The 20768-nt window shown below is 59.3% G+C and overlaps 3 protein-coding genes across 5 annotated transcripts; 1 reads left to right on the forward strand and 2 right to left on the reverse strand.

The window, feature by feature from the left end:
* Positions 1-7: 7 nt before the first annotated feature.
* On the reverse strand, positions 8-3583 carry CFL1 (cofilin 1). The gene is made up of 4 exons (XM_030331547.2): positions 3473-3583; positions 1233-1540; positions 879-955; positions 8-662 (listed from the first exon to the last, which is right to left on the reverse strand). The coding sequence occupies exons 1-4, from the start codon at positions 3473-3475 to the stop codon at positions 550-552; spliced, it is 501 nt and encodes a 166-aa protein (XP_030187407.1). The 5' UTR covers positions 3476-3583; the 3' UTR covers positions 8-549.
* A 2191-nt stretch (positions 3584-5774) lies between these two features.
* On the forward strand, positions 5775-11711 carry MUS81 (MUS81 structure-specific endonuclease subunit). Of its 3 annotated transcripts, none has more exons than XM_030331542.2 (16): positions 5775-6230; positions 6319-6448; positions 6691-6776; positions 7329-7427; positions 7549-7617; positions 7780-7865; positions 8376-8516; positions 8695-8790; positions 8880-9001; positions 9098-9195; positions 9764-9880; positions 9981-10076; positions 10228-10356; positions 10432-10535; positions 11102-11185; positions 11278-11711. In XM_030331542.2, exons 1-16 carry the CDS (start codon positions 6096-6098, stop codon positions 11342-11344), a joined length of 1659 nt encoding a protein of 552 aa, XP_030187402.1. In that variant the 5' UTR covers positions 5775-6095; the 3' UTR covers positions 11345-11711. The 3 variants fall into 3 exon arrangements, with proteins under 3 accessions (XP_030187402.1, XP_030187403.1, XP_030187401.1); XM_030331541.1 differs by having other exon boundaries at positions 5831-6230; positions 11057-11185; XM_030331543.1 differs by lacking the exon at positions 11278-11711 and having other exon boundaries at positions 5830-6230; positions 10999-11169.
* Positions 11712-12118: 407 nt separating this feature from the next.
* Positions 12119-19144, reverse strand: EFEMP2 (EGF containing fibulin extracellular matrix protein 2). Its single transcript, XM_030331546.2, has 11 exons — positions 19065-19144; positions 18639-18756; positions 18360-18408; positions 17517-17723; positions 16805-16927; positions 16197-16313; positions 15938-16057; positions 14405-14524; positions 14191-14317; positions 13541-13736; positions 12119-12425 (listed from the first exon to the last, which is right to left on the reverse strand). The coding sequence occupies exons 2-11, from the start codon at positions 18747-18749 to the stop codon at positions 12264-12266; spliced, it is 1332 nt and encodes a 443-aa protein (XP_030187406.1). The 5' UTR covers positions 18750-18756; positions 19065-19144; the 3' UTR covers positions 12119-12263.
* Positions 19145-20768: the final 1624 nt, after the last annotated feature.

Genomic DNA, 20768 nt, shown 5'->3' on the forward strand with positions numbered 1-20768 from the left:
CATCCCATTAGTGAGCCTTTTTATTGTCGTGTGTGTGTTTGTTTTTTTTTTAATTGAAGGTCCCTTACTGGTCCTGCCTCCATGAGTGGCGAAGACCAGGGGCAAAAGGGAAGGGAACCAGCGGCGCGAGGAGGGGTCATCTCCACAACATTCCATTTATACACAGAACTAAACAGACAAGCACAGAGTCACTATTGCGGTTAGAAGTTGGCAGCATGGGAAAAGGGAGGAACAGGTGGGGAACTGGGGCATCGTTAAAAAAAATACAGGCCCCCCCCAAACTGGGGTGCCTGGGGGGAACTTGGTCTGCTTCAACCCAAGAGGAATCAGAAGATCAAAAGCAGTTTGGGAACGCCAGAACCGTCAGGGATGGAGGGAGGAGGAAGGTCCAGGGGGTGAGGGGGCTGTTTGGCAACTGGGGCGAAGGGATTGCCCTCCCCCTGCTGGGATCCCCCCAGCCCCTCCGGTCTGGCAGGAAGGGGGCAGCCTGCAACCCCCACGGGCAGGTCTGGGGCTGCCAGATGCTCCAGGCAGGGGGCTGGAGGGGGCTCACAAAGGCTTGCCCTCCAGGGAGATGACGGCGCTGCCCCCCAGTTTCTCGGCCAGGGTGCAGCGGTCCTTGACCTCCTCGTAGCAGTTTGCTTGTAATTCATGCTTGATCCCTGTGAGGAAGAATGAGAGCATCTGTGAGCAGGATGCACTGGGGGAGGGGAAGTCGGGGCTGGGAAGGAGCCAATCAGAACAGATGGTAGGGACAAGGTTACGTTCCAGCAGGCAGGGGAGAGGAGGGGGAGGTATCTTGTATACCATGCCATTCACCCCCCACCTGCAGCCAAAGCCTGAGTGAAGAGGCACATGGCACCAATGCCGGCCCTTACCCGTCAGCTTCTTCTTGATGGCGTCCTTGGAGCTGGCATAAATCATTTTGCTCTTGAGGGGTGCACATTCAGGTGCCCTGGAGGGAAACAGAGTCAGAGAACATGCGACAAAATTCCCTCTTGGAGTCTAGCAAGTGCCCTCAAGTGGGAGAGGACCTCAAGAACCCCCTGAACTGGTCCTCAGCTTTCAAGCTTTTATCAAGTTCCTCTCTGACCAGTGTTTCGTTCCAACACCCTCCCCCCGAACACACACCTCTGGGTTAACCAGGAGCCACAGAAGCTCAATACTGAGAAGGAAGAGTGGGGCAGGGCTGGGGCAGGTGACAGGAGGCAGTGCCTGCATGAGGGTCTCACCAGAAGATAAACACCAGGTCCTCCTTCTTGCTCTCCTTGGTCTCGTAGGTGGCATCATAGAGGGCATAGCGGCAGTCCTTGTCTGGCAGCATCTTGACAAAGGTGGCGTAGGGGTCGTCTACAGTCTGGCCCACATCACCCACCAGGATCTCCTTGCCCTCCTCCAGGATGATGTTCTTCTTGTCCTCACTCAGGCAGAAGAGTACCGCCTTCTTGCGCTTCTTCACCTCCTCTGGTGTTGAGGACTTACGAACCTTCATGTCATTGAACACTTTGATGACACCATCAGAGACTGCCACACCAGAGGCCTGGAGAATGAGCCACATATACTTTACAAACGAAAGATTTCTGGGACTCCCTGTAAAGTCCCTTCTTTGCAATCTTAAGAGATCTGTATAGATGCCAACAAATATGGTCCTCAGCCCCAAGAGCTCATCAATCCCCTTCCCAAGATAAATGTCACCATTTTCCCACCCAAGCCACTGTCCAAGAACTAGACAGGACACAACCCCAGAATGGCAATCACAGAAGAGACCTCTAATCATCGAATTCAACATCATCCTCCCCCACCGAACATCTTACAGCCTAGAAACTGCAGACCTGTGAAGACCAGAACCTTAGCTTTGATGTGAGCCCAGAATTAAAAGAACCCACAAGCTACTGACTCGTTTCTTAAAGTACTCGATCTCAGTTCCTGGATAAAAGTGCTGACTCAAAACTTCACACGTAGGGAAAGGGGACCCAGGTACTCAAGTCATAGATAGCCACCTCTTCTGCAAACAGAACCACAATGGTAGGTGAGACACCAATGAGTTCAACAACCCTCGCTAAGTCTTTCAGAACTACTCAATGCAGTTGTTACACAAACCATCCTCTTTCTTGCCGAGGTCTTCTTCAACCAAAGCAGAAATCACAATCCCTAATTAAGGCCCTACCCCATAACCTTCCTGTCCTCCCGGAAAAATGCAGGACCCCAAGATCGCTGATAGAAGTTAGCAGGCCAAACCCAAGTGCCCACGGACCCCGAAAGCTTCTTAAACGTCTATTTTGGGCCATCCTGGGGGACACCCTCAACAAGAGAGGGTCTACCGCCCACAGTGAAATCAGCTGTGCCCCCCACTCCCGGAACTGCAGAAGCCGGCCACGTGACTCCGCCGCTTCCGGAGTAGGCGGAGAAAAGTGCTCGCCAGGGCCCGGCCCGTCCGGGCGAGAAAGCTGTGCCCGGAGGCAGTAGCACCCCCAGGGCCTCAACCCCAAGGAATCGCTTTTACCGACCGGCGTTATCAGCCCCGTCCGCTGCCGGCTGGAGCCTTGGGCAAGTTACACAACCTTCAGTTCTCGTAGCCCTGGGGCCGAACATGGGGCGGGCGGGGTGGTTTCCGGGCGGTGCCCGCCTGGGTCACTTCCCCAAACTCGGCTCCACCCTCAGGCCCCATCCGGGAGAGCCGAAGGCCCCGCTGGTCCAAGGCTTCGGGCCCAGCGGAGGGGCCTGAGCGTATGCGCACGCGCCGGCCGACTGCGCCGTTCCAGCCTTTGCCGGATGTACGGAGCACACAACCCTGATCGCTTTGTGGGCTCCCTCGCTACCGATCAGAACGGTGATCTCCGCGGTGCAAACCCGCGGCTCCGTGTCGCGCGGTGCAAGCCCCTGATTCCAATCGCCAGTGCCTGGACCCCGACGCCCTCGCATCTCCATTGGCCCAACGCCCCCGCCCCTCCAGGGTGCAGACATCCTTGCCACCTGCTCTCGAGACAGACCCGCCAGTCGAGGGAGGGTGACGCGGAGACAGGAACAGCCCTTGGGTGGGGTGCGCGCGCCAAGACCGCTCGCGCGCTTTTCCTTCGCCGCCCCCCGGGCCGAGTTCCGATGCCGCATGCTCCTATCGAACGCGCGCCCCCGTGAACCGACTTGCCTCGGCGCGCGTCCCCGGCTGCTCCGCGAGGGGCGGGCGCGCGCGCGCCACGGACCCCTCCCCCACAGTCGGTGTCCGCGCGAGCGCACCAGCGCGGTGGGGGAGGGGAAGGGAGTCCAGGGGGCGCGCGAGCGTCGTCCGAGGCGGCCCTCCCCAGCGCCCGCGGGCGCGCACGCGCGTCCCAACGCCGCCCGCCCCTCAGTCCGAGACCCTCATCCCGCCCGGGGCGCTGGGGGAGGGGGTGCCGACGTCGCTCCCCCTTTCCCCCCCCCCCGCGCAGACCGACTCGCAGCCACCACCCCTCAGTCGCCATGGCCTGCTGCTCACCATGTTTCCGGAAGCGAAAGGGAGATAGCAAGGGGAGTCAGAAAAGACGAGAGCCGCTGCAGCTGCTGCCGGGATCCGACTGAACGCGGCCTCTCCCGGCCCCTTCCGTTTAGTATGAGCCGCACAATGAGGGGCGGGGCGGGCTTCCGGCGCCCTCCCCACGGGCCGACGGGAAGTGAAGTCCAAGGTTCCTGCGCTGTTCTCGGGCTCGCTGGGTAACGGAGTCTTTTTCGCCAGCAGGCCTCCCAGCGCCACATTGCATGCTGGGAAACGTAGTCCGAGGCAGCCAAGAGGGGCGGGGCCATGGCACGGAGAGCGCGCCCATTGGCCCAATTTTCCAGGAAACGCTCAGCTGAGCAAAGGGCCCCGGCTCTAGGTAATGGGACCCGAAAATGAGTCGTCGACCTCGCCGCTCTTTATCCGCAGCGAAACTGTTTCCTAAGATCCATCTTGGCACTTTCTGGTCTGAAAATTTTGAGTTAATATTTTGCTTTTCTGAATTGAAGCAACTTATTCATTGACCTGGAATCCAGTCCTAGAGCAAGGAGAATGGAAAGTGTAAGGCGTCTTCAATTCAATAAAAAATTTCTTGAGCACCCTTCATGTGCAAAGCCACTTGCATACTGAGAAAAGGCTATCTGCAACTTCGATTAAATTAGAACAAGAAAAAAAAAAAAAACCAGGGGAAAAAAAACAGGGAAAGGCTACAAGGAAGTCTTTGAAAATAGAGCTTTGTCCTTTTTTTTTAAAGATGTCTGACAAATTCACGGAACAATAAAGGGAGAAGGGCACGGTTTTGTGCGATCAATTCAATTCAAAGATTTTGTGCTAGACACAGTGAAAAGGGGAAATAGATATTAAACCAGACTTGACTCTCGTTCTCGAGTTGATAGCCAGGCTTACGTCTAACTTAATACCCGGGAGAATTAAGACACAGCTTTGTGTGGGCCTATGTTTTAAACAAAACGGATGAGGGTACGGGAGTTTTCGTTGGCCTCGAACAATGACAATGGCCATAAGCTCTACAGAAACACATAAAGAGTCGCAAACAAGGGAACTGGGGGCATGGATCCCATCACTGGAATAAAGGATGTAAATGAAGGGTTGCAAGTCCGGTCTTCCCGACCGGGAGTGGGGGCCCCTCGCAGGGCATGCCGGGGATTGTAGTCAGAGACATCCTGCTGCACCGCCCACCAGCCGAGTTGCCTCGAGCCCCAGGTGGAGGCCGCCGCTCGACCCCCAGCCCCGTAAACGACCCTGCCAGAAAAGGAGGCTGGCTCCACTTTTCTCAAGCCTCGGGGAGTTTCCAAGAGCAACAAGGAGGGGGAGAGAGACTTCGAAGTTACCCTGGAGACGCGCTCCCGCCCGCCCCTAGCCACGGGATGCCCTAGATGTCCTTATTAGGACAAGAGACTAGAGGGGGTGGTGCCAAACCGAAAGCCCGATGGAGGCTCCTTATAAGGCAGCCTCGGGAGGGAGGCGGGAGTTCGGAGCTAGCTGGGGGGGGGGGGGGGGGGTGCAGAATCGCGGCTGGGCGGAGTCTGAAGGGGCGGGCCTGGAGCTCCGGCGCCCTCCTCTCCGCTCCTCGAAGGCCCCAGACCTGCTCCTCGATACTTCCGTAAAACAGCTGGGGAAGGCTGTAACTTCCTGGCGAGATCCTCGAGCCGAATTCGGCTGTACTCGTCTCTCAACCTGTGTTCCTTTTGCATAAGCCTAAACCTAAACCTCCTTGAGGGTCTCTCATCTCCAATGAGTCACGAAAACGACATGTTCTCCCCTTCCACCCTTGTCCGGGCTCTTACCTCCAGTCGGTTCCCCAGAATCCAACCACAAGCCCATCTCAGACTCCCTCCACACACCTGCCCTGAGTTCTAGCATCTCCTATTTGTCGCTTTTCAACTCGTTCTCTGTTCCCTTCCGTCCTCCTAGCTTTGGCCTTCCTAATACGTCCCCTGTTTTGCGCCCCTCCCCCACTGCTGGGTATCCACGCTCCGCTCCCTCCCAGTTCAGGACCTCCGTTTCTTTGGAGGTCCTTCAGCATCTCTCCTACATTACCTTTGTATCTCCATCCCTGGAGCCCTTTCTAGATGTCCCTCCTGCAAATATATCTGTATTCATTTGTCCCTCCCCCCCCCCCCCCCCCCCCACCTCTCCGTTTCTGAAAACCCCGTCTCCAGCCTCCTCCGCAAAGGTGAGACTGAAACTGACAGCCTCAGGTTACTCGGTGTTAAGCACCACCCCAGCCAGCCCTCCCAGCCACACGGGGACGCTGTCCGCCTTCCTGTCTCGCACAAAGAGGACCCCACTCTTGAATCTGGGATGGAGGAAAGGGCGGGTCAAGGCTCCGAGGGTCTGGGTGGGGCCCGTCCCGAAGGCTGGTTTGGGCCGGGAGGGGCGACGGGGTGAAAGGGTATAGAGAAAGCTCTCAGCACCAACCACTTGGAGTACTGCAGGGGCGGGGAGGGCAGCGGGAGGCTAGTCTAGTTAGTGCCCCGCGTGGGACCACGTGATTGGAGAGGTTCCGCCCTAACCCTTTCGAGTCAGGTGTTCGAATCCCGTCTCCAGAACTGGCGGCGTCCCATTCCCGTCGGCGCGAGGCGCCAGAGGACCCGCCCTGGGGCTCATGGCAGCGCGGGTCCGCATGGGCCGGAAACGCCCGCTGCCGGTTTGCCCCAACCCGCTCTTCATACGCTGGCTAACCGAATGGCGGGACGAGGCAGCCAGTAGGGGGCGCCGAACGCAATTCGTGTTTCAGAAGGTGGGTCCCGGCTTAATGGGGACAGGTGCGGGCGGAACCAGACCACCAGGCCCGCCCTGACCTAGTACCGTACCCCTACCGCCGCCAGGCGCTGCGCTCCCTCCGGCGGTACCCACTGCCTCTGCGCAGCGGCAAGGAAGCAAAAATCTTACAACACTTCGGAGACAGGCTCTGCCGTATGCTGGATCAGCGGCTGCAGCAGCACAGAGCATCAGGCGGTGAGCGCTGGGGTCAGGAGTCGGTGGTCCCCGAGTCTCCCCCCCCAGGAGCGGTCTCCATAATCATCTGGTATGCCTTAGCTTCAGGCACCTCACTCATGTCCAAGTTGCCGTTTAACCTCGGGCTAGTGGCTGGCTTACGCACGGAGCCTCACCTGTCTCACCTACCACGTGAGCTGGCAGCGTCTCAGACCTTCCCACCTGTTGGATTCCGTGGGGTTGACTGTCTTCTGCTCCCGCAGGTGACCATGCTCCAAGTTCACCATCTGGAGAGAAGAGTCCAGCCCCAGAAGGGCCACTTGCCAGAGCCCAGGACTCTTCCGTGCCAGTGAGGAGTGGGCAAGGGTAGTGAAAAGGAAAATGGGAACAGCAGGAGTAAGATTTTGTGGCTTGGGGGACTTATCAGGCCTGGGTACAGATCTCCCACCAGTGACGCCTGGCCTTGGGCAAATGATTTATCCTCATACTTCGTTTTCTCCTCTGTGGATGGAGATCCCGAATGATAACAGAGTCAGTTGAGGAGTTCCACGATCAGGCTATTTAGGGGGCCAAGCCCAGTAAGTCGTGGGCATTGCTATTGTTGGCTTTTTCTTACTACTTCTGTTGTGCAGTGGATGGTAGAACTGAGGCTGGGTCAGGCCAGTTCCACCCCTGACCCCCCTCCTGCTCCCATCCCCCACTCCAACCATCCACCGTTTCGCTGCAGCTTTTACAGGCCGGCCCATCATCTGAGCCATTTTACAGATAGGGAAACAGAGGCAGCTTGCGTGACTTGTCTGGAGCCAGGCGCTGAGCTAGAACCTGAACCCCAGCCCTGCCAGGGATTCAGTCTCTGATGGCTGATTGGTTTTCCTCTTCAAAGCCGCTGTGTGTCTTTCAGGTTTCAGCCCAGCCCAAAGCAGGAGGCCGTGGCAGCTACCGGCCCACTCGGCACTCGGGAGCCCGGGCAGTCCTGCTTCTGCTCTACAGGGAACACCTGGTGAGCGCTTGGTAGTCCCAGGAGTCAGGGGAAGTCGGCAGTGGGGCGTGAGGCTCCTGGAAGCGACTGGACTGGCCCCAGTGCTGAACCCGCCTCGGTTACATTTCTGCCTTGGTTCCAGAATCCTAGTGGTCATGGCTTCCTGACCAAGGAGGAGCTTCTGCGGAGGTGTGCCCAGAAAACTCCCAGGGTGAGCACTGAGATGGGAAAGGGTGGAGCCGAGTGGCTCTTGATGAGACCCCGAGTCCACCAGAGACTTCTCTTCTTGGGAGCAAGCAGTGGTTTGGGGCCCAGGGAGCTGGACGTGTGGTAGTACCAGGAGCTTTCTAAGGGTCTCCTCCCCTGTGGACAGGCGGCCCCTGGGAGTGCTCGACCCTGGCCAGCCCTCCGCTCCCTCCTCCACAGGAACCTGGTTCTCAGGACACACCAGCCAGCCAGGTAGGGTCAACTACAGGAGGTGCAGGGGGGGAGAGGTGGCATGATGTTCCAAGTGGGGCCCTACAGTCACCCAGCTAATCTCAGGCCTCGTGCTGTTGAGATAGGTGGGGGAGGGAAGACTGTACTCCCAGGAGCCCCCACTGTTGGAGTACCAGCAGGATCCGAGAGGAGAGGGTGCCACAGGTTACTGTAAGAGCAGACAGGCTTTGCTGGAGGACACGGCATTTGACGCGTCTCAGAACGTAGTGGGGAGAGACGCAGAAAAGGCGCTCCGGAGAGAGGGAAAGTCTGTCTGAGATGTGCTTGTTGCAGACTGAGAAATATCCCTGGGCAGGTCCATAGGATGCTGATCTGGGGAGCAAGAACACAGCATGGGGGCGTGGAAGCCACTGGACTTGTTTGTGCAGGGTCACCGAGGCTGGCGAGGCCAGCCTCGCTGGGGGCCGGCAGGAGAGCCTGCCAGGTGTGAGTGAAAAAGGGAGGTCTGTGTTCCTCTCCTCCATCTCCCAGGTACTCATTGACCCCTGAGGGTCTGGAGCTAGCCCAGAAGCTGGCTGAGTCAGAGGGCCTGAGCTCACTGAATGTGGGCCTCGGACCAGAGGAGCCCCCTGGGGCGGAGCCGGAAGAGCCAGGAGCAGCCTCCGCTGAGCTGTGAGGAGGAGCGGGGAGGGGGACAACAGGGGAGAAAAGGGGGTCCCAGAAATGAGGCCAACGCTGTCTCCGTCAGCTATAGCTGAGCTGCCCCACCCAGTGTGGGTTGTTGGGGGGAACCTGCCTGGCACTGGTGTTCTGGCCTCAGACACACCAACACCCCCTCCCCGCCTCGTAGTGGCGCCAGCGAAGGGAGTGCCCAGCAGCTGTCACTGGAGCTCAGGCCTGGAGAGTACAGGGTGCTGTTGTGTGTGGACATCGGTGAAGCCAAGGGGTGAGTGGGGTGGGGGAAGCGAGGGGGAGGGTGCTGGGAGGCGGCACGATCAGGCGTCCTGATCTAGGCCTCTCGTCTCGCAACCCCAGGGCCAGGCACAGGCAAGAGCTGCTCCTCGAGCTACAGCGGCTGCGTGTCACCCACACGGTGCGCAAGCTGCACGTTGGGGACTTCGTGTGGGTGGCGCAGGAGACCGAGCCCGGAGACCCAGGTAAGGGGCATGGACGGAAGGGCAGGTAGCAGAGGCCGGGCCCGGTTGGGGGGTGGGAAACGCAAGCCGATAGAACCCTTCTTGGCTTCCTGGCAGCGAGACCTGGGGAGCTCGTCCTGGACCACATCGTGGAGCGCAAGCGGCTGGACGACCTGAACAGCAGCATCATGGATGGCCGCTTCCACGAGCAGAAGGTTCCCGTACTGGCCTCACTGTGCTCCCAGTTCCCTGTCTGCTCTAGGGCTCCTCCTCAGCCCAGAGGAGCCCGGGGCACTTCCGGGTGGCCTCAAAGCAGAGTTCCCGTTAGAGGTGCACCCAAGCAGCCCCAAGATCCGACCCGTGGAGCCCCTGCAGGCACGCGGGAGGGGCTCAGGGTGACTGGACCGGACTGAGGAGCGTATTCAAGTACCCTCGGGCGGCCGGCCCCTGCAGTCCGGGATAAATAGGACCCAAAGCTCCAGGAGCGGGACGGAAGCAGCTCAGTCTCGGTGCTGGCTGCTGGGCTAACTGCGTAGTCAGGCCATGTGTAGGCCAACAGAGGTTTGAAGAACGGGCACCATTCAGAGATGGTGGAAGGGGTGTCCGTGCAACGAGAACAGTGCGAGCAAAGGTGGAGGCCGCTCTAAGACAGGCAGAGACGCTAGGGAGGGTGAGGAGGTGGGTTGGTGGGCCCAGGGTCCCGTGACGATCTTGAGCGTGACAGATAGACATCTGGCAGGTGGGCATCCGGGCCTGACCCTGCCCGTCTGTCTGCCTCCTCAGTTCCGGCTGAAGCGCTGTGGCCTGGGGCACCGGATATACCTGGTGGAGGAGCACTGCTCGGCGAACCACCTCAGCCTTCCAGAGAGCACGCTGCTGCAGGCTGTCACCAACACTCAGGTGAGCCGAGGGGGCAGGGCCAGGCTGGCAGGGACCCCGTGGCCCACGGCTCCCGCCAGGATCCCCTCCTTCTCTTGGGTGGGCTCCTCCTCTTCCCCAGGTCATCGACGGCTTCTTTGTGAAGCGTACAGCGGACATTAAGGAGTCGGCTGCCTACCTGGCCCTCATGACGCGGGGCTTACAGAGACTCTACCAGGTGAGCGGGTGTATTTGTCCTTGAGCCCTGGGCTTCCCCCAAGGAAGGTGAGGGAGCAAAACCTCTGTTTCTCAGGCCTGGGATCGGGCAAGGACTGGCTGGGGGCTGTCCCCTAGAGCTCTGTCCTGGCCTCAGTTCCCTCTTCCCTCAGGGCCATACCCTACGCAGTCGCCCCTGGGGAACCTCCGGGGACCCTGAATCGAGGCCTGGGCCCTCTCCAGATCCTCTCTGCTCACTCCTCACCTTCAGTGACTTCAACGCGGGAGCCATCAAGAACAAGGTACTGCCTCTACCCAGCGCCTCCTTAGGTGGCCCAGCCCCAGACCACTCCTGATACAGTCCTCCCCCGTCCCAGGCCCAGTCAGTGCGCGAGGTGTTCGCCCGACAGCTGATGCAGGTGCGCGGTGTGAGTGGGGAGAAGGCAGCGGCCATAGTGGACCGGTACAGCACCCCTGCCAGGTAGGCCTGCAACAGAGCCCCTTAGGGGTCCTCTGCCTCTGCCCTACCTGCGTGGAATTCAGCTCAACCAGTGCTTTGCGGAGGGGTCTGGCTCTTCGAGGGCTGGACAGACCCGGCTGAGTTCACGGAGAGGAGTTAGTGGACGTCAGATGGTAAGGAAAACAGAGCCAGCCAGGACCAGACAGTATCTCAGCCACTAAGAGGGAGGGAGGAGGGAGGGAAGGGAGGGAGACATTCTGCCTGGTGCAGCAGAGAAGGCTTCTGGAGGAGGGGTTGGGCCACGAAGACTGGGCCAAGAATGGCCATACTTGGAGAACATTTGCAGCAGCACGAAGGGAGTGTGAGCTGGATAGAACAGGGCCTTGAATGCCAGGCTCAGGAAGTGTAGCAGTGGTCCTGACCCCTCTACCCCATGCTGACCTCTTCTGCCTGTCCCCCGTGATGCTGACCTCACCACTCAAAGTGGGCCAGCCGTCCGCTGTTGTCAAGCTTTAGAAACTCAAACACCACCCCCCACCCAGCCTACTGGCCGCCTATGACGCCTGTGTCCCCCCCCCCCCCCCCAGCCTACTGGCCGCCTATGATGCCTGTGCCACCCCCAAGGAACAGGAGTTGCTGCTGAGCACCGTCAAGTGCGGCCAACTGCAGAGGTGACGGCAAGGAAAAGGACCCAGAGGGAGTGGCTGGGGCTGGGTTGCTCCGGCCCGGGGCCTGAGCCTCACCTGCCTCTCTCTTTGTGCAGGAATCTGGGACCCGCTCTGAGCAGGACCTTGTCCCAGCTCTACTGCAGCCACGGCCCCCTGACCTGAGCCACGCCACGAGGCCGACTCCAGCCCCCACCTTCACAGGCTAGCCAGCCTTTTCATCGGAATCTTTTGGGCTACGATAAAAGTAGAAGTATTTGCAGCCTTATGTATTATGAAGGTGGTGCCAGGCCCCAGGGGCCTTGTGAAATATCCAGGCAGGAACTGGGGAGACCGGCAGGTCCAGTGATTTTTAAACTGAGCTCCCCAGGACCCTAGGGCTCCCTGGTGGAGCATTGAGACCACCCGGGAGATGGAGTAAGCAAGGCACTGCAGCTTGGAATCTAGTCCTAGGTCATCAGACTTCCCTGATCAAATAAAATTTCCTTTGATGAGAGGTTCTGTAGCTTGGAAAAGAAAAGTTTGGAAAGCACTCATAGTCTAATTGCCTCATTTTATGGATTGGAAGACAGAGGCCCGGGAAGCCACGAGGGTCGAGCCAAGTTGACAGTTTGAGGCCAAGCTGGGATTGAAACCCAAGGCTTCCATCATCTACAGTGGGCTTTCCCAGGCCCCCTGCAGACCAGTCAAACCCCAATTTCTGGGCTGGGTCCTGGAGTCTGTAGCCTTATTACCTCCTACCTTCTCAGAGCGATTCTAATGTGCGTGGTACCTAGACCAATCCTGGCTTGGGGCTGCAGTTCCCAGTTCTTATCCATGGGCCCCCTCAGCCTGAACAGAGACACCCCCCCCTGTGGGTGGTGGACCCTCCTCCCACCGCCTGGTCCCTTCCCCGGTCTGGGGTTCACTACAGTGTGACCCACCCCCCTCAGCCACCAGGACTCCTTCTTTCTCCCTTTATTGCCTTTCTCTTTCTACTCTTCACAACAGCATCTTCCCTTTTAGCCGAACACAGTCATCCCTGAGCCCCCGGCTCTTCGGCTACAGGAAACCTCTCCCTCCCTGAGGGCTCCCCACCCACACCTCAGAAAGTGTAGGCCCCCACGAAGACGGTGAGTCTCAGTACAGAGCTGGCCCGGTAGCTCATGAGGGAGTTCATGGTGACCATCTCGAGGTCCAGCACGTACTCCCGGGGGCCTGTCACAGGCCGGGCGAGGACCAGCATGGCGCTGACATTGTTGATTTGCTGCAGGGCACAGTGGGTGGGGGGACATGCAGATTGTGTCAACCTACGTGCCAAGACCCTGCCCTGGCATCCCCTCCCTGTCCCTTTTCCTGCACCCACAACCAGTTTGCTTTGAAGTAGAAAGCCCTAGCCAGGCTGGGACTCCAGGCCCTCATCTGGCTCTGTGACACCCGTGACATCTCCTCTCTCGTGCCCCCAGGCTCCTGCCCTCAGAGATCTCCCGCTGGTGGGGCGCCTGGGTGGCTCGGTGGTTTAAGCGTCTGACTCTTGGGTTTGGCTCAAGTTGTGAACTCACGGTTCGTGGGTTCGAGCCCTGCACTGGGCTTCATGAAGATAGCACGGGGCCTGCTTAGGATTCTCTCTCTTTCCCTCTCTCTCTCTCTCTCTGCCGTTCCCCTGCTCATGCCGTCTCCCTCAAAATAAATAAACTTAAAAAAGAGAGAGAGAGCGATCCACCACTGGTATTCTTCCCACCTTTCCCATTTAGTTCTTTTGTCTAACCGGGGTCAACTGATGATTCAAGGTGAGGGTGGGAGACTCTTGGGAGTGGTGGGGCCTTTGGTGACCTGGAGGAGGCCGACTTCCCTTCAGAGCATTCAGTTTCAGAAAGAGAAAACAACTGATATCCGATAACCCCTTGGACCCCTCTTGTCAGTCCCACCTGGACCCCTCCCTCCTAACGGTTCCACAGGCAGAGAGCTGGACTCTTGTACCGCAGGCCCCTGCACCAACCCCCACTGCCTCTCTCTCCAAGGCCCAGCTTCATCGGTTTGCCTTCCTCAGACTCTGCTGCATCTGTCACCTGGGCTGGCCTCTCATGCCAGTGCCTTGTTCTAAAGGTGAAGAAATCTGAGGCCAGATATGGAAGCCGGTGCAGGGACTCAAACCCCAGCGTCCGAAGGCCCCGTTAGAACTGTATTTAACAACTTGCAGTTTGTACCAAGGGAATTTAGAATACCCCTACCTTTCTACAGAAATTGCACCTCCCAGGGGCGGGGCTTTGAAAGAAGAGGCGGGACATGGTGATAAAGCCGAGTCTCCCACTTAGGGTTTCCTGGAATTCAATTTTGGGTTATGCGTATCAGTTGAAGGGTGGAGTTAGGGGAAAGCCTTACCCTAATGTAGAAGTCCCCCTGCGAGTTTCCCGCACGGATCTGAAAGGCATTGTAGGCGCCAGGGTAGACAGAGGTCGCTTGGATCTGGAACACATCGGCGGGCACGCTCCGCTCCGAGGTGATGCTCATGTAGCGGTGTACGATGGACGAGGGCTGCTCCCGGCACAGGGGGTTGGAGGCCGGACAGAGGCAGCGACTAGAGACCCGGAGATGAGGACATGAATGAGGTCCTAGCCCATACCCCAGGTTTGGCCCCACCCCTAGAAATAGGGATCCCCAGGGGCGCCTGGGTGGCTCAGCCGGTTAAGTGTCCGACTTCAGCTCAGGTCACGATCTCACGGTTTGTGAGTTCGAGCCCCGCATCGGGCTCTGTGCCGACAGCTCGGAGCCTGGAGCCTGCTTCCGATTCTGTGTCTCCCTCTCTCTCTGCCCCTCCCCGCTCATGCTCTCACGCGCTCTGTCTCAAAAGTAAATATTAAAAAAATAATAATAAAGAAATAGGGATCCCCAAAGGATCCTCCCACTCCTGCTCCCACTCCATGACGGACTACAACTCCCATCGGCCCTCGAGGCACCAGCCAGGCAGAATAGCAGAGGCCTCTGAGAGTTGCAGTTTCTGGGGTAGGGGGGAGCTGTGCGAGTGGACTCACTTGTCCGACACCTGGACGTAGGGCTCCACGCAGCGGTTGGTGTCCACGCAGCGGTAGCCCCCATGGAAGTTGACACAGGTTTGGGCCTCAGAGCACTGGTGTGTGCCCGACTCGCACTCATCAATGTCTGTGTCAGGGGAAAGGGGCTGGAACCCAGACGTCAGGCCACCAGCCCCCGATACCACCCTGCCCGCCCCACCGGGGCAACCCGTACCTTGGCAGAGACGCGTGGCCAGAAGCTGGTAGCCCTGCGGGCAATGACAGGAGAAGCGGCCAGGTTCGTTGACGCAGCGGTACTGGCAGAGGTAACTGGAGTAGCTGCACTCATCGATATCTGAGGGAGAGTGGGGAGGAGGGCTCTGGGCCAAGGGCAATCCTCTCGATCCGGTCCCACGAACGAGAGCCCCGGCCCGATGTCAGGCTCAGTGTGGAAAGACGAGGGGGATGAGACCAGCCTAGCAAAGCTCAGTCAGGGGACAGAGGATTCAAAGAAACATCTGCCCAGACCGCCCAGCCCACAGGCCTCTCTGCCCCAGCACTGCAAGGCGATACTACACAAGAGCACTGGGAATCTATAGGTTTGGCAACTCGCCCAATTCCTGCAAGCCACAGTCAGCCTAAGCATACAGTCCCGTCCTGCCAACTGCGAGCTGCACAGGCAGGAGCCAGGTTTTCTGCTCTGGCTCTCCTCATGATGCCCAGCACCGAGCCAGGTATCAGTGGGGACTGACACAGCGGCAAAGCAGAACATAAACAGGGTACATGGCCAGCTGACATGGAATGAGAAGTCCGGAGCGGAACCCTGGTGCCATCTTGCCCTCACTGTATGACCCTGGGCAAGTCACGTAACCTCTCTTTGTATGAAGGATGTTACGCTCACTTTTTTTTTTTTTTTTTTTTTTTTTTTTTTAACAATCCTCCCACTAAAGCTCAGGGGAGATATTACCATGCTCGTTTTCCAGAGGAAGGAAACATTCATACTTACATCAAAGGGTTGTTGGCAGGATTAAATGTGGCCAAGTATGTACAGGAAATGCACTGCACAGGCAAGGTTCTCAATAAATGGTAGTTCGCCTTAAAACGTTGTGGCCTGGGGGACGCCTGGGGGGCTCAGTGAGTTAAGCATCCGACTCTTGGTTTCGGCTCAGGTCATGATCTCACGGTTCGTGGGATCGAGCCCCGTGTCGGACTCTGGACTGCCAGTTCAGAGCCTGCTTGGGATTCTCTGTCTCTCTCTCTCTCTCCGCCCCTCCCCCAACTCGCTCTGTCTCTGTCTCTCTCAAAATGAATAAATACACTTAAAAAACAAAACAAAACCACGTTGTGGCTTGGAACTTGATGAAGCCTGTCTTGTCATCTCCCCACATAATCCTCAAGACAACCCGTTTTACAGAAGTAATGGGCTCACAAGAGTGGCTTGCCCTAGTCCAGGATTCGAATGCAGGGCAACCTGACCCGCAAAGAGGGGAGGACCCACGTCCTCTGTGGGTCTCCCCGCCGAGCTTGAGCTTCCGTGCTTCCTGCTGCTCCCCTCTGGGCCTTCCCGCCCCAGCTGGGAGTCCTGGTGGGCGGGTCTGCAGGTGCCCTACAATCAGCCCCAGGGTGGAATACACAGGAGGTCCCCGAGGGCAGAACGGATGTGACCCGGAGGCGTCCAAAGGACCACCGACCGTGTGGCAGAAAACACGGCATGGCACAGGACCCGGGACAGCAACAGAGGCACACGCGGTGGATGCGGAGCTCTCACCATTGCAGGAAAAGCCATCCCGATGCAGCTCGTAGCCCTGGTGGCAGCGACACAGGAAGGTCCCATAGGAATTGAAGCAGCGCTGCTCACACGGAGCCCCCATGTCGCATTCGTTCACATCTGGAAGTGCAGGGCAAAATGGGAGGGGTGAAAGCCAGGAAGCAGCCCGCTTTACCTAGGCCGCTCAGAAAGAGAGCTCCTCTGCCCCGTACCACCCTGCCCAGGATCCAGGAGCTGGCTCGGCCCGGCCCAGCCTCACCTACACAGGAGCGGTTGTTGGGCCCCAGCTGGAATCCCGGCTCGCACTGGCAGCGAAAGGAGCCGGGCAGGTTGACACAGCGGTGCTGGCAGTAACGGTAACGGCACTCATCGATATCTGTGGTGGAGGAAGAGGAAAGAGCGCAGAGGGCACAAGTCACGCGGGCCTCGAGGCCTCACCACTGATAGTCTTTTTTTTTTTTTTTTTTTTTTTTTTTTTTTTTGAGAGAGAGAGTGCGCAAGTTGGGGAAGGACAGAGAGAGGGGGGCAGATGAACCCAAGTGGGCTCCGTGCTGACAGCCTGACGCGGGGCTTGATCTCCCAAACCGTGAGACCGTGACCTGAGCCAGAGTTGGATGCTTAACCGACTGAGCCACCGAGGCACCCCCTCACCGCCCACAGTCTTGCCTGGGGCCGGGGGCAGGGGCTGGGTTGGGCCAGGTCAGCCAGGACTCAGACATATACCCTCACGGTCCTGTGACCGGCGACAGGAAGGCAGAGGTGGCGGGGGACTGGGGCAAAGCCTGACGGTGGGCCAGAACAGGTGCAAGGTGAGAGCCAGGTCAAGGGCACAAGGCAGAGACTAGAGGGTCTATTCCCCGGACTCACCTACACATTCGGGCCCAATCTTTCGGTAGCCATCGGGGCAGGTGCACTGGTAGGAGCCAGGTAGGTTATGGCACTCCTGGCTGGGGCGGCAGTCATGCAGGGCCTGGGCACACTCGTCCACGTCTGCAGGAGACACCACTCAGCCCCCACTTGGGAGCCCATGCACCACCCAACATGACAGATACCTCAACACGGGAAGACACAGGTCAGGTACCACTCACGGGGTGTGTGAGTAACACCAGAACTCTCAAAAAAGGAGCTCACGGATTCGACTCAACAGTCCGTCAGCCTGGGAGCCAACAGGAAGGGCACCCCTCACCTGTGACATTCCCATGCCAGAGGGGCATTAGGAGGTAAGGCCCTGCCCATACTCCCAGGAACACTGATTCCAGGGCCTTCCTCCAAAGCCCGTGGCACCCAGAAGCGGGGTCCAGATCAGGAAGAGGGTAGAAGACAGAAGCTGAGAAACAGAGCTCTTGCAGTGTGTGCCCAGCAATCGGGGAGGGGGCTCCAGATGCTGGCTGGAGCAGTGGGACAGGAGCCGGGGCCACGTGTGGCAGGCCCCACACAAAGCGAGGATCTGGATGGCATCCCAGTAGCCCTGAAGAGGCTTTCGAGCAAGGGAGAAACTGAGGTCTGAGTTTTTAAGATGCAGCGACAGATGCTTGGTAGGAGGACTGGAAGTCCCTGCGTCAGGGTGACTCTCACTCACCCACACAGCGCTCTTGCTCATCAGGTTCATAGCCTGGTAGGCAGGGGTTGGGATGTTCAGCAGGGGGCACTGGTGGTGGTGGTCCCTCGCCGTGAAGGTCATTGATGACAGCGGCTGAGCGGGGCAGGCACAGGTAGCCCCCATAGTGGTTGATGCATTTCATCTCCCCCTTGCAGGCCTCGGGGATGGTCAGGCACTCGTTGACATCTGTAGAGAGGGGCCTGCTGGGCACAGCCGGTCTCCTGGGCTGGCCATGGGGTGGGTGGCAGGCAGGAGCCCAGCTTGGCCTTCTATAAGCTGTGTGACCCAGGCAAGGCCTTCCCTCTCTATTCAACAAGCTAAAGGTGCTTGCCCAGGACCCTTCCCCAAGCCTGCCAGGGCTGATGGTGGGGCGGGGTGGCTGTTCCCATAGTCCCCCCCACCCCCATTCTCTTCCCCCAAGAGGGTCTCTATCCCTCCCCAAAGCCCTGGCCCTGGCTCAGCCCAAGAGTGATGTGCAGGACTCCTCACCCACCCCACCGACACTGCCCTCCCAGGACGTGATGGGACAAAGCTACATAGAAGAGTGATTAGAGGTTCCAGGACCCAACTCCTCTGGGCAGTGCCCTGTTTGTTCTCCTGCCTACTGAGGGGTGGGGGCAGGGTGTCCTGAGTTTCTCTGAGAGGGAGGGGCCTGCATGGCTTCTCCACCCCTAACTGAGCTGGCCCCCAGGGAATCAGAGCTGGCCTCCGCCAAGCCAAGCTGGGCAGAGGACAGGTCATCGGGCTCCCAGTGCTGCTCTCCGAGCTGAGGCCGCAATCCCCTTCCCAGTTCCTGGGGGTGGGTCCCCCAGGCGCACTCACCCCGGCAGTGCTGGCTGTCGGGGTCCCACTCATAGCCATCTGTGCATTCCTACAAAGGGACCAGAGATGGCCAGTAGTCCTTCCCAGTCCCCTTCAAATGACCAGGCCAAGATCAGGGCCTGAGCCTGGCCACCCTCCCAGCCTGCTCCAAACAATGGCCCCCCAGCCGCTTCACCAACCAGGGGAGGGGAGAATCGTCCCCAGCAGCAGCCACCCCAGGATCCTGGTCTCTGTGTCCCTACCCAGCCCATCCCAGGCCAGTGGCCCCACGGTCCCCACCGTGTAGCTGTCCGGCTCCTCCGAATCCTGGGGAGATGCTGCCCCCAAAAGCAACAGCAGCAGCGCCCAGAGCAGTAGAGAGCCGGGGAGGCAGGAGGCGAAGGGGAGCATCCTGGGGCTGGGAGGTGGTGGGCGAGGGGGTGGGGTGGGAGGTGGTTAGGGAACTTCTGCCACGCACCCCCCATTCCCTGTACCGGGACTCCGAGCCCTGGCCCGAGCCGCCTCCCGCTCGGGACTGTGCTTGGGGCCCCGGAGCTTCCCAGGGCCGCGGGCCCACTCCTCCCGCAGGCCGGGGTTCGGGGCCCACCCGCCCCCGCCCGGTCCCCCTGTGGCGCGGGCCGAGGAGCGCGGGCCTCTCGGCTCTGCGCTGACGCCGACTCGGCCGAGACTCCGGCTCGCGCCCTCCCCCCACGGACGGCCACTCACTTGAGCCCGCGACGCCCCCGCGGCCCGGGTCTCCGGAGGCTCGGCTGGTTCGGGCAGTGCCTGCGGGCAGACGGACGGGCGGACGCCGCAGCTCCCTGGACGCGCGGCCCCAGGAAGCGCCCCCCGCCCGCCCGCCCGCCGCGGCGCGGCCCACCCCGGCGCCTCCGCCCGCCCCTCGGCGGATTCCTGAGCCCGCGCCAGGGGGAGGGACCCCGACCCCCCGCTTCTCCGCCCCCGGCCAGCCGCAGGCCCCCACCCGGTCCCCCGCGGCGCTGCCCGGAGCCGCCTCCCGGCACAGGGCCAGGGTCCCCCTAGCGCCCGATCCTGGGGGCATGGCCTTGATGCCAGGCCCCCAGACTCAACCAGGGGAACCCCCAGGCCCTCACTTTGCGCACCCCAGAATGTCATCCTGTGCACCTGGACGCTAATCTGGGCTCCTAGAATTCCATCCTGTGCACCCACATCTAAATGCCGGGGCCTCCACACTCTGCGCCTCCCAGAAAGTCATCCTGGGCACCTGGACCCCACCTAATCCCGGGGCTTCCGGACCCTCCCTCTACGCCCTCCAGAATTTTATTCCGTGTACCCGGACAGTCACTCTGTAAACACCAAAATTTCATTCAGGGTCCCCAGACCCTCGCCTGAGGACGTTCCCAGGCCCAGAACTGTTCACGTCTGTCCCTTCTCGCCTCCATCTCTAGGGCTGTCAGCCAGGTGGTCCCTTCACTCCAGGACCGCCTCCTCCGAACAGTCCATCTGGGAAACTACAACAGTTTGGAAGCGGGGGCGGCAGTTCCCTTTTGGCCCAGAATGAATGGAAGCCCCTGAGAAGGCGGGCAGGGCTGAACCTGGGCGCACAGGACGCCAGGGTCCGGGGCCAGTGCCTTACCGGCCCTCCTCCCACCCAAACGCGTCCCCCGCCCTCCCCCGCCACCTCGGGGTTCGGCCTCCTCTCCCGAGCAGGGCACGCCTTTCGGGGAGGAGTTTAGGCGGAGTTGGCTCCCAGGAAGGGGCGGGGCCTCGTCCTGCCCACGTCTCAGGGCGGGGCCAGACGGGAAAGGTCAGCGAGTGCAGGGATCTCCCGCGTGGGGCCGAAGACGTGCGGGAACTGTTGAGCCCTCCCTTCCCTTTCCCACCCTTGTTTATCCTCACGACCGCCCCCAGTGCGGCCCCGCCCAGGGAGAGGGTGTGCCGACGGGGGCACGTGGGTACCGATATCAGCCCTTGGGGTTCATTGAAGAGTGTACCCTCCACCCCCCAGACCCTTCCCAGCCACAGGGGCGAGGACGCTAACAACAACAGCTCTTTGAAACCAAAAAGACAGACAATAACAAGTGTTGGCGAGGATACGAAGGAATTGGAACCCTCATACACTGTGGTCCTCTTTGAAAAAGTTTGGAAGGACCTCAGAGTGTTACCACATGACCGGGAACTTTCACGCCCATGTATATACCCAAGGGAATTGGAAACCTGTGTCCATAGGAAAAGATCTATACACAACACTCATAGCAACGCCATTCATAAAACCAAACCGTAGAAACAATCTAACGCCCATTAATTGATGAATGGATAAACAAAATGTGGTAATATGATGGAATGTTATTCAGCCACAAAAAAGAATGAAGTACTGATATGTGCTCCAAGGATAAATCTTGAAAAAATACTACACAAGGTGAAAGAAGCCAGACACAAAGGTCCTCATAT

The sequence above is a fragment of the Lynx canadensis genome, chromosome D1 (assembly GCF_007474595.2).
Source record: "Lynx canadensis isolate LIC74 chromosome D1, mLynCan4.pri.v2, whole genome shotgun sequence".
Classification (NCBI taxonomy): domain Eukaryota; kingdom Metazoa; phylum Chordata; class Mammalia; order Carnivora; family Felidae; genus Lynx; species Lynx canadensis.

Bases quoted from the DNA above. Each gene is read 5' to 3' on its own strand.
- CFL1 (XM_030331547.2), bottom strand. The intron at 956-1,232 runs GTGAGACCCTCA...GTTTCCCTCCAG, and splicing joins GACCTGGTGTTTATCTTCTG to GGCACCTGAATGTGCACCCC. The intron at 663-878 runs GTAAGGGCCGGC...TCTTCCTCACAG, and splicing joins CATCAAGAAGAAGCTGACGG to GGATCAAGCATGAATTACAA.
- MUS81 (XM_030331541.1), top strand. From the start codon at position 6,096: ATGGCAGCGCGGGTCCGCATGGGCCGGAAACGCCCGCTGCCGGTTTGC. The intron at 6,449-6,690 runs GTGAGCGCTGGG...CTGCTCCCGCAG, and splicing joins GCAGCACAGAGCATCAGGCG to GTGACCATGCTCCAAGTTCA. The intron at 6,777-7,328 runs GTGAGGAGTGGG...TGTGTCTTTCAG, and splicing joins CCCAGGACTCTTCCGTGCCA to GTTTCAGCCCAGCCCAAAGC.
- EFEMP2 (XM_030331546.2), bottom strand. From the start codon at position 18,749: ATGCTCCCCTTCGCCTCCTGCCTCCCCGGCTCTCTACTGCTCTGGGCG. The intron at 16,314-16,804 runs GTGAGTCCGGGG...CCTCCACCACAG, and splicing joins GATTGGGCCCGAATGTGTAG to ATATCGATGAGTGCCGTTAC. The intron at 13,737-14,190 runs GTGAGTCCACTC...CCGGGTCTCTAG, and splicing joins TACGTCCAGGTGTCGGACAA to TCGCTGCCTCTGTCCGGCCT.